This window comes from Passer domesticus, chromosome 9 (genome assembly GCF_036417665.1).
Source record: "Passer domesticus isolate bPasDom1 chromosome 9, bPasDom1.hap1, whole genome shotgun sequence".
NCBI classification, from domain to species: Eukaryota; Metazoa; Chordata; class Aves; order Passeriformes; family Passeridae; genus Passer; species Passer domesticus.
The window spans coordinates 41594601-41614572 of NC_087482.1; the positions used below are offsets into that span (position 1 = coordinate 41594601).

Here is a 19972-nt window from a genome sequence, read left to right on the forward strand (position 1 = left end):
GGCAAAGAGCATCTTGAAAGGACAAAAATAATATTTCTTCTGACAAGACCACTCCCCACATGACAAAACCTGCTCTTCTCCAGGTTTGTCTGCAGAGTCAGCTCTGAAATGCTCTGCTATTAACTTGTGAGTGTGCACAGACCCCCTTCCTCTTGGAAGGGATACAGCTAATTCCCAGAGCAAAGCAGCAACCTGGGTCATCCTCCACCACTGCATTCACTGGAGTCACTCCTCAGGCTTTTGCCTCTCAGTGCAGCTACTCTCCAGAAACTGTGGCTGTATTTTACAGCAAACACAAGTGCTGCACAGCCAGGGAAAGCAGAGCTGGTGATGGGGGAAGGCAAGGAGGAGGTTTTGTAGCTCTCAGAGACACAGCAGCTGCGTGCAGTCAGTCAGTCCTGCTTGCCAGTTCTGGAGGTATTTTGGTGAGCACGGGAGGAGCCTTCAGCTCCCACCCAGACAACCACTGGAAGCAGCCAGGAAAGAGATCAATAGTTTGTCTCTTCTGGAGGATGGAGCCCCTACCAAATGCATCCTCACTTCCCAGCCCTGAGGGGAGTGGATGCTAACATTAGACCTGCACCCACAAGAGCCTGGCTCAGAGCTAAGAACATTGCACATGGATTTGAGGAGTAACACCTGATTTAGGGGCACATCAGAGACAGCAGCACTTGCAGAAATCCCCAAGCCAGCATGCAGCTGACTGTGGTGCTGAGAACAGACCCATTGTGGGGTTTGCAGCCAGACTTTTATCCTCTCCTGAAAAGCAGCACTGACAGGGGTATTTTGTTACCTCACCTCTCTCTCTAGTGGGATCAAAAGTGGCACAGTCTTAGCACAGCTATCCCGTTTTATTTAGGACTTGCACAGATACCTTCACATTAGCACTGGTACATCTTCATCTCTTTCTGCTTTCAAGCTGATGTCTGCACGATCCTACCAGAGATGTTGCTACAAAATTCCAGTCTGGAAGTCAATCCAGCTCATTCTGAGCTTTTTCTGACATTTATAAAAAGATAACACATCATGCCTGGTAGTATTTCTCTACTACAATAGTCCATCCCCTTAAATGCTAGATCTTTGTTTTCCTCATTATGCCAGTTAGGAAAAGGAGGAGAGTATCAGAGGCTGATCTAAGCACAGGTCAGAATTTGTGTCAGTCAGAGAAAGAACTGGCTAACATGAGTGTGAGGGCTTCGATTTATTGCCCACCACCGCTGTAAAGTCAGTTGATAACAACAGGATTAAGAGGGTGAAGATAAAGATACATCTCAGAATGTTTTTGGATAAGGATAAAGCAAAATGACACAAACAAATGCCAAAGACCTAGCAGTCATGAAGTCACTCCAAAAACCTCCTGGCAAGCTTCAGTACATAAATAACTAGAGAAAAGCCATGAAAATTTACAATAACTCTTTTTTTTCCTTGTTGGTGGTGTATTTTTAACCTATTGCACTGATTATAACATACTGTCAACAGCCTCATCAATTATCCATTGCTAGAAAGTGGGCTCTCACATGCTGCAAGTGGTATTAATTGGTCTCAGTAGCACATAATGAGTTTAAAAGCTCCTACCTGTGTGCCCCCGGGGATGGTGACTAGAGGCGGACAACAATTTACAGCAGACCATTAACACATAGAGCAGAAAGAGCCAGTCAGACAGAAGCATTGATTTGGCACAGAATCTCATCCTGGAGGCAGAAAAGGAAGCAGTTGAGTGAAAGAACAACGCAAGCAGGGAGTAACAAAAACAATGTGGGGAAGGGAAAGCTGAAGGGACGCTGAAGAGTAACTGATGTGGGTTATTGCAAGGCAACACTCATAAAATCGTATTCATTGGGATCAATTCTTTGTTAAGGAAGCTTTATAATTAGAAGCAATGTCTATCACACATCACATTACCCACAAACACATATAATAACACATTAAAAGTGCACTACAGTTCTATGAATCTGAGAGAAGGGATGGGTTCTTTTGTCTTTTATCAAGATCCAGCCACGTCCAAATTTAAATATACATATTCATGAAGTGTACTATTATTTTTAAACTGCACCTCCCCCAGTGACAGAAAAAAATGTCATTTTTACTTAACACTTCTCAGGACATATTTACTAAAGCTACCAACTCCCCTATAGCCTTGCACAGGACTTGGCTGGGTCTCCCAAACACACAATATTTGGGAGATTTCCTGGAGATCACCTGCTTTACTGAGGGTAAAACACTCATGAAACAGCACCTCAGTCAAACATGCAAGCACTCATTTCTCTGCCAGGGTGTTGGAAACTGCATTTCAGAAAACATTTGCTCTAAAGAAGATGTTGTTACTTTTATTCATGTTATTCTTAGAACTAAAACCCCAAATCCTCCATAATTTTCCTGCAAATATCTAGAATTAAATCCCTCAATAGCTTATGTTATGCTATTCATCATATAGAAAGGGAATCTAATCATCTTTTTAAACTTGGTTATGATGATTTATTGCTTGCATGATACATAAATGGGCGTTATGTACTTGAACCCTTAGATACTGTGTTCCACAATTTCAGCAAATTCTGCAAGCAGGAATACATCAAATTAATTAAAGGCAATTTATAGATTTGCATAAATTGAATCAAATACTGTTTTCATGGCACTGACATTAGTCTGCAGTTAATCAGCACGCTGGGATTTGGGCAAACCTATCACAAGTTTATTTGCACCAAAAGGTCCTTTGGGAACTGCTTTCCCCCTGCAGTTCTGAGTCTTCCAAGTATTTTCTAAAGCAAAATTATCTGTGTATATTGAAAATACCTAAGACTATTCAGCTAATCCAATATTCAAGTGCTAGAGACAAATTAAAAAATAAATCCCAAGCAACACATGCCTTAGACAGCTCCACTGTCACAACCAGGTGACACACTTGGACATTGTTTAAATTTGACAAACATCTACCAATGAAACCAAAACAGAGGCCATGTTTTCTCACTCAAAATTGCTCACACAATTTTCCTTTTCACGCTTTGCAGAACAATATTTTTTCTCTAATTGCAAATGTCGATAAAGCCCAAACAAATAAAAAACATACTTATTAATATCAAAATTTAAAAGACCAGAAGCCTGCTACATGTAAATATATTTCAGCAATAAATTCTGGTTTACACTGTAGAAGGAAATACATTAGTGCAAACCCCAACACCTTCAGCCTAAAATTATTTTTTTTTAATTACATAAATATTGCAAAAAAAACAGCTCACCATGTCTACAGATTTCAGAGAATGAAAATTATATGTAAAGAAGCCACACTTTAAGCACTTTAAGGTTTGGCAAGAGGGTACCTTTTCTGGCTTAATAAGATGCTCTGTTCTGAGCCCAATCTGTTTCCACCCTGAATGCAGGAACAAACACCCTGCTGGCCTTTTACAGCTGTACACAGGAGACTTCTGTGAGCATGAATCAAGCCCAGAAGATAAAGACACCTCTGCTCCTCACCCACCCTATAAGTACCCTCTTCTGGAGCTCTCCCAGGTTAATTCAGAGCAGCTGAACCGAATTCACCTCCTGCATGCAGCTGAACCCATAATGTCACTGCAGCTAATGGGGTTGAGTCACTGTGAAACCAGCATAAATGTCACTATTGCTGTTGGTCCAGTATTAGCCTAAGAAAACTGCCTGGTGAGTTCTAAAATCACTGTACCATTTCAGATTTTGGTCGTCCAAATCTTTCCCAGGTGACTAAACCTTTTTTTTTTTGGGGGGGGGGGAAGAGCTGAATTTAACCTTTATTTTCTTGGCCTCTCCATGAGAAACATACAGGTTACAGCTCATGAATAGGATGTCATCATCTGCTCAGCTCCCAATCCCATCTTTCTGCTGCTGTAAATGCAAGCACTCAGATCTGATCCAAGCATCACCCCAGCTCTGGTGTCACTCTGGTGTATCACCATGAAGACACAAACCTTCCTCCAGCATTCCTGTGGAATTACATACCCCAGCTCAGGCATTCTGAACATGCCATTTCTGGTGGGATTTGGTGGATTATGGTCCTAAATCATGCATCATAAGCTCAACAGTTGCTCTTTCAGCACTTTAGTGGACCCAGGCGTTCCCAACATTTCCAGTGCAGCAGCAAAACTGGTCTCAGTGCAAATAGTCTTGTACTGAGCTATTTTCAAAAGTTTTCCCCAGCTGAGCTTGACTCTTTTGAGTCATTAAACAAGGAATGTGAAAGCAGGGCTCATCAGGTTAACAGGGTAACCTCAGCCCTGTGTAAGAACATTCAATTCCAGGCATAAGTGTATCACCACAAAGCATCCACTTGCTCACATCCAAACTGAAAGGCTGCTAAAAGCATCCAGTACCATCCAAGGGACACATCTGCAGGCTTCAGTCTGCCTTGCAGGTAGACAGGATACAAGTTTTCAGCCTGCTAATGTAAAGAAATACAAGAGCACCTCTGAAAAGGCAGAGAAAAAATGAAATTTGGCAGACAGATGCAGCAAGGGGTGCCGAGCCCTTCAGCGTCACTGGGCTGCTGCTTTCAGAAATGTCAAGCCTTCATTCTCTATTGGATTCAAGTGGATATTGTTGCTAACCAGAACAGAGAATCTTCAGTGTCATTTGAAAGATAAAAAGTGCTCTTACCTTGGGGACTTTGCAAGAATTTTGTTCCAGTCAAACACAATTATTTCAGTGTGTTTTTCATAGTTATTCCAGATTCCCATTTGCAGCAGCAAATAAGCCTTTCTGCATCTCAGAATTTTTCCTTCACTTCGGGGACCTAGAAAGAAAGCCACATTACACTGCAATTAATGTCTGCAAAGGTGCTGTAAAATACATCTTTGTTACCAAAATCTTAGTTTCACAGTGCCATCTACAGTGCAATCCGAGGCAAAAGGCAGCAGTTTCATTTCTCTTTTCTTCCTGAGAGCACAGAGAGGCTGTGGTGAGGCACTCTGAGGTATCACTGCATTAACCAAAGGCAGAGTTTGCTGGGCATGGGGTTGCAAACAGGATCTGAGCAGCTCACTGAGCTCTCCCCACCACGTGCCCTCTCTCCACCAGCTGCTGGGAAAGCTGTGAGGTCTCTAAGGCTGCACCACAGTGCAAACACATTTCCACATGGTTCCATGAAGACTCCAACAGTCTGAAGCAGAGATTATTAAAGATAGTGGGGAAATCTGTCACTTTCTTCATGAAGATTTGGCCCAGGCCCTGGAGGCTGCCTCAGCAGAGGGGTCACATGCACAGGAGAGTGTCTGGGGTTGTGCATCATTGCACCCTCTGACCCTGCTGCCTCTCCTGGCTTCCAGCATCACCCCTCACATCACCCAGCCCACCTACACCTGCAGCCCACCTGGGAAGTTCTAAAATCAGTGTGCCATTTCAGATTTTGGTCATCCAAATCTTTCCCAGGTGACTAAACCTGTTTTGGTTTTTTTTAACCTTAGTTTTCTTGGCCTCTCCATGAGAAACACACAGGTTACAGCTCAGGCTGTAACCCAGGAGTTGCACTTTGAAATCTCCACATGGAAACAGCAGCTCTGACACATGTTCTACAGAGTAAGGAGCTCAAACACTCCATTTTACAGACACTCAGGCCTCTTTGCTGTTTATATTTGTTCTCTCACTTCCATCCCTGGGCACAGCTTGACCTTCTGCTACTGAAAACATGACACAGAGCAATTTGTGAGAGTAATAATAATGTGGTCTTCACCCAGACAGCCATCAAACAACCTTTTCTCATCCACCATTCTTTTCATTCTACTCCTCCTTTGATCAATTAGAAATTTGCTTTCAAGAAACACAAAATTACAGCACTACACTGTAGGGCAGAGCATGTCTGGGGTTATAAAAGCACATAGCACCTTTCAGCAGCTCAGGACAGGAAAGCCCCTGGCTCAACATGCTCATGGAATCACAGAACCTTCCATAAACAGGTTGGAAGGGACCTTAAAGCTCATTTTGCTTCAAACCATGGGCAAGGACACCTTCCATTGGACCAGGCTGCTCAAACCCCATCCAACCTGGCCCTAACAGCTCCTTTTTGTTCAGAATGCCATGAGAAAATGGAGTAATTGCTGGAATTAAAGAGGTGCCAGGCCAGCAATCTATAATTAATCACATTTTACTCTCTTTGCTTTCCAAGGTGGAGGTCCAGGGTGAGCCAAAATCAGCAGTTCTATCAAATCAGCAGTGGATATCAAAACAAAATGCAGGCAAAGAGTTGTCTTAAGAAAAAGCACTACCATCCTGCATTCATCCTTTCTTCCAAAAATACACATAAAATAAAAAATAAAAATAAAACAACAGTGTGCCTCAAAAGACCTGTTTAGAAGAAGCAAACAAACAGGATTTTCAATTTAGCATTGACTGACTGAAATGGTTATGTGGTACATTTTTACCCATTTCATAATAGGACAGGTAGATAAATACATTCTTACAGTGCTCTTGTAGAAATCAATACTGCAATACACTAACTTGGCTTTTAGTGCTTATCTGTTCCATAATTTTTATTAGAGAGGAAAATAAAGCCCCGTGCAGATGCAGCTACAGGTAAATACAAACATCAGTGTAACCTGCTCTGTAAACACATGTTAAACACTGGTAAAAGGCAAGGGAGTATTGATTAGTCCAGCTCATCCTAATTAAGTGGATGCAGTGAAAGTGACAGATGATACACCCACCTGCATATCTCCAGGCTTTCTGATGCCTTCCAGGCAGGGATATTTCTTTTAAAAATAGAGTTGTATTAGGGGAGATTAAGGCAAACTCCTGAAACCAGCTTCAGCTGGTTTATGTCAATAAAGGAGACAGATCAGAACAGAAACAAGAGGCTCACCTGGTTAAGAACTGTAAGAGGAATTCCAGGCTTTTCATGGCAAAAGCATGTTTTGTGTGTGTTTTGTGAAAAGTGGGTTTAACTGCTGGCCCCTCTCTTGTCTCAGGGTGAGACATTACTTTGGAAAACAGAGCTGCTTTTTTGTTTTTCTACAGTGAGCTCTGGCCAGTGAGCAGCTGAACCCCACCTCCAACTCCAGCAAAGATGTAAAAAGGAAGGAAGAGGGAATTGGAGAGGAGAAAAGCTCCATTTTCAGTAATTATGCATGGACTGGCCATGAACAGCTCCTGCTTTGCACAGGAGATCCCCAGAGGCTACACCACTCCCCTGGGTCAGTATTTAGGGCAAATGAAGATTGTGGGTTCTGGGATCTGGAGGGAATTGCAATGGTCAGGTTTGCTGTGCCTTGGTCCCAGCACAATCTGCTCTCTGTGCCTCTGCACTTGAGTAAAATGGGTGTAAACAGCATTTCCCTGTGCCAGGGAAGAGTTTCAAGAACAGAAACAATAAAGGTCTAAAGTTATTTGAAAACTGTATAGGCACTGTATAATTCCTTTGACAGATGGAATAAGATAACACTTTAAATTAGGTACATTTCCTACCAATATTTACATGTTGTAAAATGCTTTTTATGGCTACTTTCTGCAAAGAATAAATTACTAAACTATTTTGTGCCATCTTTTATAATAAGCTATTAAATAATTTAGAAAACCTCCTTTCATTAAATATTTAAAAGGCCTTAATTTCTCCATTCTGAATAATTCCTCACTTAAAATACAACTGTGCATCTCTTAAAGTATCCTCTTCTGTAAAGCAAGGGGTGAGAAGGACAGAAATTTGGGGGCCACGTACTGTTCAGGGGATTTGCCAGCCTGACTTTAACCCCAATGTCAGCCTGGCCAAACTCTCGTCTCATACAGAATAAAGGACAAAGGGAAAATAGAGCAATATCTGACATTTCTTAGAGGAGGAGGGAAAGATCTGGTTAGGTCACTGTGTGTATTTGAAAACTGCTGCTGCTTAAAGGAAGCTAGATACAAAAGAGAGAGCTAAAGCAAACACCTACACACTGGCTGACCAACCCAGAACCCATTTTGGGGCTAAATCACTACACACAGTAATTCAGTGACAGCACTTGAAGGGGACTTAAAAAAAGAGGAAGAACAACTTTTTACACAGGCAGGTATTGACAGGACAAGGGGAATGGTTTTAAATGAAAAGAGGAGAGATTTATATTAGGTGTTATATAAAAGCTTTTCCTGTGAGAGTGACAAGGCCCTGGCACAGGGTGCCCAGGGCAGCTGTGGCTGCCCCACCCCTGGCAGTGTCCAAGGCCAGGCTGAATGAAACCTGGAGTAACCTGGGACAGTGGAAGGTGTCTCTGCACAGGACAGGGATGGACTTTGAGGCCCCTTCAACCCAAACCCTCCCTGGCTGTGTGCTGATGCTGCCCCGTGGCCTGGAGCAGTTCCAGGGCTGCAGGTGAGTGATGTCAGGGTGCAGGGGTCACAGGTGACTGTCCCTGTCAGGAACGATGGCCCTGTCGGGGTGCAGGTGAGTGATGTCCCTGTTGGGACACAGGTCACTGTTGGGACACGGGTCACTGTTGTCCTGTCACAACACAGATCACCGATGTCCCTATCACTACACAGGTCACTGATCTCCCTGTCAGGACACAGGTGACCGATCTCCCTGTCGGGACACAGGTCACGGATGTCCTCTCGGGACACAGGTCATTGATGTCCCTGTCAGGATACAGGTCACTGTTGTCCTGTCAGGACACAGGTGACCGATCTCCCTGTCGGGACACAGGTCACGGATGTCCCTATCACGACACAGGTGATGGATTTCCTGTCGGGACACAGGTCACGGATCTCCCTGTCAGGACACAGATCACGGATGTCCTGTCACAACACAGGTGGCCGATCTCCCTGTCGGGACACAGGTCACGGATGTCCTGTCGGGATACAGGTGACGGATGTCCTGTTGGGACACAGGTCACGGATGTCCTGTCGGGATACAGGTCCCTGTCGGGACACAGGTCCCGGATGTCCTGTAGGGACACAGGTCCCTGTCGGGACACAGATCCCTGTCGGGACACAGGTCCCGGATCTCCCTGTTGGGACACAGGTCCCTGTTGGGACACAGGTCACGGATCTCCCTGTCAGGACACAGGTGATGGATGTCCTGTCGGGACACAGGTCCCGGATGTCCTGTCGGGACACAGGTCCCTGTCGGGACACAGGTCCCGGATGTCCTGTCGGGACACAGGTCCCGGATGTCCTGTCGGGACACAGATCCCTGTCGGGACACAGATCCCTGTCGGGACACAGGTCCCTGTTGGGACACAGGTCCCGGATGTCCTGTCGGGACACAGATCCCTGTCGGGACACAGGTCCCTGTCGCGCAGCCGGGGCCGCTCCCGGCGCTTCCCGAGGATCCATGGGGCGGTGCTGCCCCCTGGCGGCCGCGCGCCTCGCTCCATGCGGCTCCTGCCGCATTCCCAGCTCGGGGCAGCGCTCGGGAATCTGCTCCAGCCCCGCTCCCAGCCCGGCGCTCCGTACAGCAGGGCTCCTCTTGGGACAATTAGCGCCGCTCATTAACTGTGAACGCGTGGCTGCCGCAGGGTCCCGCTGGCATCCAGCCCCCGGTCACAGCCCTGTCCTCCCGGCGCCCATCGGCCCCGGCAGCGGGCGGATGCAGGGAATAACGCGGCTCGCGTTCTGGGTTTGGTCCCTTAACCCTCACCCAGAAATCTCTACACCAGCTCACGTAACTCAGCTTGATCTGGAGGCTTTGAGGGTCAGTAAATCCCCCTCGGCCGGGTTATTCCAGCAGTTAATTAACCTCACCTTAATCACTGCACCTTCCAGCTTGTGCCTCCCGATACATTCCCGTTGTTTTCCCAGCTGGCACATCCCACTGGGCTGTGTCAGACCTTAAAGGCCTCTGTTCTGCCAATCCTTACTCACAGCAAGTAGGGTTACACCAGGTAGGAAGGCACTGGGCAAACTGAGAGAGGACTTAAGGTTACCCATGGAGTACAACCACAGAATCACAGAACTTTTGGGTTGGGTGGGACCTCTAAGCCCATCCTATTCCACCCCCTGCCATGGCCAGGGACACCTTCCACTATCCCAGGGTGCTCCAAGCCCCATCCAACCTGGTCTTGGACACTTCCATGGGGGGGGCAGCCACAGCTGCTCTGGGCACCCTGTGCCAGGGCCTCACCACCCTCACAGTAAAGGATTTTTCCTAATATCCAATCTAAACCTACTTTCTATTAGTTTGAATCCATTCCCCCATGTCCTGCCACTTTTTGCACTTGTAACAAGTACAACTCTACCTTTCCAATAGGCTCCCTTCAGGTACTGGAAGGTAGCACAAGACTAAGCTCACATTGCAAGAAAATAAAACTTTTGTTGGACCTATTCCCTCTTCCTTTACTCCCAGAGTCGGCATCAGCTCTTCTGCTTCCCTGCAGGAATCTCTGAGGGCTGGAGGACTGGTCACATCGAGCTCCCCACAGCACAGTGAAGTGAGAAGGATCTTTGGACCACACAAAAATCACCCAGGCAGGTATCCAAAAAACCACAGGCTCACTGCAGCAGTGCCCAGCACTCTCAGACCCCAGCAGACTCCCTGCACACTTCATGAACAATTTTTGAACTGTTTTTTTATGACATCACGTCCCTTTTACGACATCAGTCTCTGCTGGCAGCAGCTCAGTCTGTCACCCCTAGTCAGGCCTTTCCACAGGAATATTTCAAAATCTCACTGAACAGGAACTGGGGGTGGTGGGAAGGGAAGGAAAAGAAAACAATGTCAGTGAGAGCTAGAGGAAATAAACCCCACATCCTCCTGAGGAGGGAGAGCTGAGCTGCTGTTATATCCACATAACAGGAGGTATCGACCACACAGCAGTCAGACCATCCACACACACACATTCATCCTCTGTGCCATGGGATTGGAGGGAACTGAGGCTGTCTTCAGCAGCATTTGGACTTCTCTAGGGTAAATCTGTCCTCACCACCTCCTTTAAACACCAGAATAAACCTTTTGTCTGTTATGGGCATGTAAAGATGATGCCCTGGGAGGGTATCCTGCAAAACATGCCTAAATTACCTGAATTATCTAGCCCAGACACCACAGGCTTCATTAGTTAATAGTGCCAGAGTCACAGTAGCCACTTGGGTGGATCATCTCCTGGAAAGGTTTTTGCATTGGACTCAGAGTCTGTTTTAAGTTTAAGTTAAGACAGACTTAAAAAAACTTAAGTTTTAAGTCTGTCTTAAGTTTTAAGTCAGAGTCTGTGGCCTCCAAATTTGAGCCAGCAGAGCTCAGGTCACACAGAAACAGAAAGAGCAGTGCACAGGATCAGGAAAGAAATTTAAGCAAAGGACTGAGGGCTGGCTGCCAGAAAACCCAAAGTCCAGGCAGAGTAAGGAAGAGTTTAAAATCAAAGCTGTTGCTTCCTCTGCTCTCTCAACACAAAGTGAGTTCTCATCTTTCCTCCAGGATAAAGTCCACCCAGACCAAGAGGGCTGCTCACAGGGCCAAGAGCAGCTATTCTGTCAAGTGGAGGCAGAATAGAGCCTTTTCTCCATACAGCATTATTTATTATTCATCACCACCCCACTAGGACCATTCTGCCAAACTCCAGGAAAGGGAGGTGTATCACCATCAAGGTTTCATTTTAAAGGTTGCACAGACTTGTCAATGTGGGCAGCCAACACAGGAGATCTCATTACAGCACAGAATTTCAACTCTTTCAATTACCTTTATCAGAAAGAATTTTTCCTTGTGATTATCCAGGTTCTTTCAGTCCCTCACTGCTCAAAATCTTCTCCACCTCCCTGCACAAGCCCTGCTTAAGAGGTGTGCAGGCTTCAGGCACTTTGTTCAGGGGAGAGCAGGAATTACTCCAACCCTGTTCAAAGAGGACACAGAGCAGAGACAGTGCCCTGCTCCACTCCCAGCTGCCCTCCCAGAAGCAGAGCAGTTCCCATCTAAAGCAGGCAGCACACAAAAAAAAAAAAAAGTGGAGAGAAATGTCTTTGAAGGAAATCTCTCCAGCAGAATGTTTCAGACACAGCAAAAACACATTTTCCCCTACTGCAAACTTTGCCTGCCAGGTAGCAAAGCATTAAAGTTGTTACACAGGTCTCTTGAGCCATTAAACACTGTTTTCTATACCCCGAGCTGATGGAGGAATTTAATTCCTCCCTTGGAAGGCAAAGATAACTGACCTGCTGTAGAGCAGGTCACTCACCTTCCTTTCCCCTCACCAGGGACCCAGGTGAGCTGGTGGTTGTTTTGGTCACTCAGAGCAGGAAGGAAGGCATGGAAGGGATGGATTAGGAAATTCCTGTCCATTTGTGCCTCTGGATAATGCTCTGGGAGGCCCCAGACCTACTCTGGGTGTGTGGTGGCCAGCCCAGGGCTCACATGCAAGAAGCAGGTAATTCCTGAGGCTGGCTGTTCAAATTAAAAACAAGAGGCAATCCAAGGGAAATAACATTAAAATTAAGAGAGTCAGAAAATGCAAGTGGTAATAAAAGGTGAAAATAACTATTTGTTTAGTCAGGGGGGGAAAAAAAAGTTTGTTGGAGACATGTCAACTGTCTCCTTGAAGAGGCTTTCATTAAAGAAGGGCAGGATTTAAAGTGGCTATCTGTAGCTACTGCAAATAGCATAAAAATAAATTCAGTGTCCTGCAAAGATTAATTGTTGTGTGCACAAAGAGAAACTGTCTGTATCTAAGTGGGGGAAACTACTGGTACAAACTGCTCAAAATCTCATGGAGCCTGGTTCCTGCAGATTTCTTTCAATTGGATGAACATTTGTGGGATGGTCAAGGTTTCTCCATCCACAGGGCTGGATGACATGTTTGCTCAGGGTAACAGGACAACATATCCTTTATGCCCTGGAGCAAAAAAAACCAGTGGGATATAAATGTGATGTAGTCAGTGACTGTTCAGTGTCATCCTCAATACCCTGAATCAAGTCAGAGGTTACTGGAGGAAAATCCTGGCAGAAACAAACTAAAAATGCCTCCTGCACATGTTGGGTTTTTCATGCAGGCAGAGTCAGGGTGTGCTGTATTTAGATATATTCTGGTGGTTCTTAAGGTCCTTGTGCAAACAAATTTGGTTCTTTCTGGTTCTCCTGCATTGGAATATTTTAGTCTCTTGTTATTCCCAAAACCACCTCACTCACAGCGTGTCCACTCGTGCTTCCCTAAGCTGTGTCTGACAGCAACAGGGCCTGTCCATTCCTCTGTCACCAATGTAACCTGGTCCCTGCTTTGGTTTCAATCCCCAAAAAGCTCCAAGAGGAAAGCACGGAGCAGCCAGCTTTGCTTTTAGAACACAAGCATGTTTTATGAGCACGGGATGCACGTTGGCTGATGAAGAATCCCCACTGTCTGGGTATATGGGATAATTGTTCCACTTGGGACTCATTAGCTAATTATTTAAAGATTCTAAGGAAAAGCATTTCATAAATAAAGCACTAAATTTCCAGAAGTGTAATTACAGGCTGAACACACATTTTTTATCACCTGTGTATCCACTACATAACCCAATAGCAAAGCACCTTGTGCTGTGCTGTCCCTGCTCTCTGGCAGGTGTGGGGCAGGACAGGATAACTGCTAGGGAACTGAAAGGGAGCATTTCTGGTATTCCCATTTTGGTAACAAAACAACACAGTCATGGGGTGGTTTGAAATTCTGTCCCTAACATACAGAATCTCAATAATGAAGGATGAAACTTGCACAGAGTGAGGGAAGCACAGACCAGGCAGCTGTAACCCAGATTCTTTATCTGGTTTTGTCACTTGACTTTGATGCTATGGGATCAGCTTCTTAATGTTAGAAACCATTGTTTGCTTATCAGTAACTTCCTCAAATTACTCTGGAAAAACATTGCTCTACTGAGTAGGAGAATTCCAAAATACGATTTCTGACCCACCATTTTGAGAATTGTTTCTCAAAAGTAAAAGGTGTCACATCACAGATTGACAAATCCCTCCAGTAGGTCCTGCCTTTCTGTTGGTAACCAGAAAAATTCCAAATCCCAATATGAGTACATAAAGCAACACTCCCAGCTATTTTCATTTCCTGACACACCAGGAATGGCATTCCCTTATGCAATAAAATTTCAGAAGTTCCATAAAGTTTGCACCTCACTTCCAGAAGGAATTTCCTCCATCCTTTCCATCCTTTCCTCTTCCTGCCCAGTCCTTCATGCCTCCTTTCCTGTGAATCCCAGCCCTCTGTGTTTCTTGCTCTCACAGCCCCTCTCCCTGCCTCCTCTGGGAAATTCTCCTGCTTGGTAGCAGCCCATGTGTGAATCCCCCAAAAATGGGCTGGGAGGCAGGGATAGAGACCCCCCTGAGGTACCTATTGATCAGTCATGGAATAGGCCTCCCATGGCAGGTTAATCCTCTGCTGGATGCTGTTTTTATCCCTTGACAGGCTCAAGGAAGCCACACAGAGCTCTGGGCACTGTTGCAGTGGAAAAGCAGCAAACCTCTAAATGTCCCAGACACCTTCCTGTGGCTGCACTGCCAGAGAGGAGAGCAGCAGCCACCAAAACCTGAAAACTGCTCTCCAGAAACAGTAAGAGAGGTGTTAACTGGTGTTCCCTTCTCAAGTACCTGGATTGCCAGAGGATCCTCCAGGCTTTGAGTGAGTAACACCATGTCCTCTTCATGGCTAAGGCTGGAAACTTTCTTCTTTATATGATTTTTTTTTGGTCTCTTTTTTATTTTTTAATAATAATTATTTTCACAAAGCTCAGAGAAGCCTGAACTTCAGACTTTCAGTTCCCAATCTGCCTATGACAGATTTTTCTTTTCCTGTTCTTCATTCATGCAAAAGCCTCTTCATGGTCATGCAACCATGTGCATGATGGGAAGAGCAAGGGGGAGGGTGAGTGGTATAATTTTGATTATGCTTTGAAATGCTCAGGGTTGGAAATGAAGTATGAGATTCCCCCCACTTCCCCTGCCTCTCTTGAAGGCAATTATGATTGCCTTAAAGATGTGAGATCTGTTGAAAGTAACAAATCGTTGATTGTTTATTTTCAGGGTAGACAACAATCAGCTTTTAATCAGCTTCTCATCACCGCTAGAGAGCTATTAACTCTCTTAAAAATAATTAGAAAACAGAAAAGAAAAATCTTCTCCAATTATTTTCATCCAGGAAACTGAGATTTTATGGGGAAAAAAAACCCACCTCAAGATTCACAGGAAAAAAAAGTTAACGTAGTGGCACATTAAATTCTCTCTTTTAGCAGTGAGATATTGTTTGCCAGAAGTTGGATTGTGCTTCCTGAGCTTGAGGTTATGGATATTGGCACCTGAATAAGAAGCAGTAATTTCAGTCACTTTGGGCAGACACTCAGATATTTCTGCTGAACATTTTTGTTTAAGGAAATGGATTGCATGCGTCTTCCATTTCTCTGATTTCTGACTGTTCACAGAACCCTGGCTTTCAGATTCCCACAGCACACATTTTTACCATTTTTGAGTAAATGGTCTGTGAATTTCTGTCCTGGGGGAAACAGTACTCAAACTTAACTACAATAAAGAGAGCAACCTCCAAATTTCAATTATATTGGAATTAGCAACAGGTATGAAACATCTCAAATATCACTTTTTGTGATTTCAGATGGGCAACTGAATAGTCATTTCAGCTCATGTACAACTTTCCAGAAGCTTTTCCTACCAAAAATGCCATTAAAACATCCCCTCAATGTGCCTCATTTACTTCTACCACACAGAGTTTTAATAGTACACTGCTTGTAACTCAAGTGTAACTCAAATAAAATCAACCACGAGCACTTTGCAGGGTGCTGAGACAGCTGCTGCTGTCCTGCCCAGCATGTATTTGCCTTTCAGGTGATGGCCAGGCAATTCCTGGGGTGCAGTTACACAAGGAGCCTTTGGCAAGAGCCTGGGGGACAGACAGGTTTTGTCACTGTCTCATCGCAGGGAACCTGCCCTCCAAAAATGTAATGGATTGCAAATCCCTTATGGGCTCTAAGGGAGAGCTCTCTGAAGAGTGTGTGAGTGCTCAGCTAATTAAGTTCTCCCCCACCAGGACCCCAGTGGCTGTACCTTTTTATTTTACTTTCTCTATTGCCCGTTGGAGATGAATTGTGATTGCTTTCAAAAGGGATTCCTCGTGCCCATTGATCAGTGTTGTACCCACTTGACCTACTGGTGTCTCTTTAAAGATTGATGAACTGGAACACAAAAGTGGAACTCTCTCAGTTTAACTGCTCCCACCTGAGCTTCCTGCCCTGTGAGAGATGTTTTTAAAGAGGCCCATGGGGTGGTTGCACCATTGGTTCAAATTCCAGGGTTATTGCACAGAATTTCCATGGCCTGGCAACAGGCAAGACAGCAAAGACAGTCACAGGACTGGCTTACATTAAAAACTGCTTTCCTTAAAAATGTTACCTCTCAGGACCACAGCAGGAATTGAAGTCTTCTGCTTCAGTACTGGTCATTAATTAGATGAGAACAGCAACACTAATTTAAAGAAAAATAGGGAAAAAATTACTTACTGGATTTATATTTTCCCCTCACCAACTGAAACCCCTCCTTGCAAATGACAAATTTTTTTGGCTAAGATTAGCAAGAGAGGCTGCAGCAGCCAAACCTTCGCTCACCAGAGGGTACCACCACATCCAAAAAGTAAGATATATTTTTTTAATTTAGAGTTGTGCCTTGCACTAGGCAAACCCCACATGTTTTCACATAGTTATGTACTGCCAATTTATTCTAATACACCATTTCTAAACCATGGATGAAGCCTGTCCACCTCTATCCTCCCTTAAAATTGACAGACAATGGCAAAAATTCACTTCTCTGCTCAAAGAAATTGCTTGGTGAGCCAAACCCAAAGGACATTTTCCACAGAGTGCAATCACCCTTATTTTACCTTCCTGGTCCTTTTTCTAGGCTGATGGCTTTGAGCAAATAGAATAGCTACTTGGGTATTTATTTGCTCAGCTTCATTCAGACTGTATGATTTTGAGGAGTACTTGTGAGTATGAAGTGTCTTGTGGCAGCTGTGTGTCAGAAAGACAGAACCCACTTGGAACACTGATAGTGCTGCATAAACCAGAATAAATGGCCAGTGGAGAGCATGGTTTATCATTTTAAATTGTTTTTACTCTCCAGCCAAAGTTGGTTTCTTAAGCCATGATTTTATCCTTTCTAATTTGACTTCTCAATTGTACCAGAATTCTTAATTATTTCACTGCTTGCAATAGCACCATCCAATTTATCACCTGAGAACATCAGCATAGCATAAATAATCCATTGCCTTTTAACCTGAAGGTCTCAGCATTTAGTCTTCAAGAACATGAAAAATTTCTAATTTAATAATGCAATGTTCCTGTGATGGTCACCCTAAGTGGAAAGTGTTGCTTTCTGAAGATTCCTGTTCTCCTCTCTGAAGTCAGCAGAGGTCTCTGAAGCTCAAGCCCAGCTTGAGCTCCATTCCAACAGCCTGGAAACAGCTGAAGGTTATCTGGGATCCCCTGGAGATCTCATCCTGGCCACTCATGTCCCAGAACACAGAACCACAGCCAGGTCCTGGCTGTGTGTTAAACAGTGTTGAGCAAAAACCATGAGTGAAAGGAGGAATCCAGAGGTTGCTCCCCTGGCACATAGGACCTGGATCAATCTGTGCTGTAAATTTCAGTGATCTTGCAGCAGGAACAGGATTTTTTTTTTTTAATTATCTCAAAGAAAGATGTGCTGTATAATAAAAATATAGACAATTAATTTTCCTTGGCTCTTATTTACATCTTCGGTTCTGAAAATCTTGTTCTGGACAAGAAACACTGACTCCCATCCCTTACTCCTAACAGAGCAAGACCCACAGTGTGGCACAGTGTTTGTTACTCATCTCAGAGACACAAATATTATGTTTACCCAAGAGCTGAAGTAAGGTTAAATTAATAAATTTAGATTAAAAAAGTGAAGCCTGAATCATCAGAGTACCCCCAGCACTTTGCAGTTTGGGTGCATTGGTGGGTGGAGCAGAAAGAGTAAAATTTGCTGCCCAAATTACACTTTACTGTCAAACCATCCTGTGGGAGCTCTACAGAGACATCCTGCTCAAATCTGTCCTGTCTGCCAAGCAATGCTTTACCAGAGATCTTATAAAACCTCCCCAGCCCCTTCCCACTGCAGGTCTGGCTCACCTACAGGTGCCCCTTTTTTCTCAGCACACGGGAGAGCCCTGAGTTAGGAGAAGGCAAAATCTGCAGATCTCTGTGAAGCATCTCTGTCCCAGCCTAGAAACCAAACAGAGATGCCTAAAAAAGACAGGAATATCTGAACTCCACCCCGGCCATTGGACAATGCATTTCCCAGAGAAAGGCAGTGACCCAAGGACCTGAGGCAGAAGCTCAGCCATGCCTGGCAAATGATGCATTTGTAGCTGCATTGGGATTTGAGATCCAAGCCTGAAAACCAGCAGGACTCCTGAGTCCCTTAGAATCAAAGCAGGAGGACTGTGAAAGCTTTATTCCAGGTGCAGAGCCATGCACAGCATCACTCCCACCAGAGAATCAAGTGGGACTGGTGTGGGTGCCTGCTCCGTTGATATGAGACTGAAAAAACCCCTGGGTGTGTGAGACACAGAGGAGCCCTTCCAGCACCAGGCTGCTTGTCTCCTCCTTTAATAACACCACATCTTAATGGAGCAGCTCCTCCTCCCAGCTCCTCCTCCACCCTGTGCACCCTGATGGTGCCTCCTCGATATTAAAAGCAGCGTTGGATGAGAGACGGGGGCCCCGAGCCGTCCCTTTTCCCATCATGTATAATTTGTAAAGCTGGTCAAAAAATAGCAAGCAATTCAGCCTGGAATTTCGCCAGCTGGGATATTCATAGCACATGTGATCAAACAGCAGAATTTGCCAGTCACTGGAAAAACAATCAGGCTGTGTAACCTGACTTCACCGCCGAGGACGGAGCCTGTAAACATCATTATTGATCAGGGCAGGGCTATTTTCATCAGGCTGCACTGCTCTGGACATTAAACATCTGCAGAGTCAACACCTACACTGCTCAGTTAGGGCAGAAAGCTCCAAGAATTTAACGTTCTGAGATATGAGAGATATCCAAAAGAATTAGCAGCCAAAGACACTATGAAAATTGGAGAAAAAGATATCATAAATGGATTGTATGCAAAACTCCGGGTTATGGTACAGCTTATTGACATATACAACAAATTAAAGCAGCTAATTCATCTTACTACCTTCCACTGATAATTTTTTAATTAAGTTACTTATCTTTATCTACATATTTAAGAATGTAGGTCTTTCATTATTCATCTCTTAAAGAAAATCAATGTTGTCTTGATTTGCTACAGCTCAAACAGGGGAGCAGTATTATCTGTGCTAGGACTGACTAATAGAAAAAAAAATTCATTAACTTTATTAGCAAGCCCTAAGAAAATGCTATTGAGCACATTCTAATACTCCTAAAAGTCTGAATTATGAACCAAAAGCTTGTTAGTGTTCAGTATGACTAAAATAGACATCACGATTTTTTTTAATGCTAATAAATAAAAAAGAAAAAGGTACAAAATTAATGAAACAGTCTAATGAAATGTTTTAGAAAGTTCAGCCTTAATTCTGGATTATATTATAAAAATCACTAGCAAAAAAAAGCTTTATATTCTTGTTTTTATTTTTTATTAATTATTATTCTGCATTTTCTTTATTACTGAGCCTGGAAGCTCATCTGTAGCACTTGTTAGATGTGAGTGTCTAAGTGCTTATCCACTACACAGTTTTGAAATATTTGCACATCAAAACAAACTCTGGTTTTATACTCGGGATTCTAAAGCTTTATAAAAGATACTGAAAAGAGTAAACTTTGAATCTCAATTTCTAGAGGAAACAGACTTTTTCTAGTCATCTAGAGTGTCCTTTTCTTCTCAAGGTGACCTTAAGTTTCAGATTCGTGAAATGGTTTCCCCTTGTGTTCAATCCTACAATGTAATAAGTTTTAAAAATGACTATTTATCTTCTTTAATATATTAGTCATATACAGCAGGAGAAGCCTCTGTGGGGATTTTTGCTACCGGGTTTGCTCCAGCCCAAGTCAATGCTGATTTACAAAACA

The 19972-nt window shown here is 44.2% G+C and overlaps 1 protein-coding gene across 3 annotated transcripts in view; it reads right to left on the bottom strand.

Annotated features, from left to right (window-relative positions):
• The window catches only part of TAFA4 (TAFA chemokine like family member 4), a 70692-nt gene that overhangs the window by 40176 nt on the left and 10544 nt on the right, over positions 1-19972 (bottom strand). Inside the window, exons 2-3 of one of the 3 annotated variants that reach the window (XM_064432996.1) lie at positions 4621-4756; positions 1576-1691 (exon numbers count right to left, since the gene is read on the bottom strand). In XM_064432996.1, coding sequence (XP_064289066.1) covers positions 1576-1691; positions 4621-4700 — 196 coding nt within the window. In that variant the 5' untranslated portion in view covers positions 4701-4756. Of the gene's footprint in view, positions 1-1575; positions 1692-3233; positions 3485-4620; positions 4757-19972 lie in introns of those variants that run through there. The other 2 variants (XM_064432994.1, XM_064432995.1) reach the window with 2 other exon arrangements.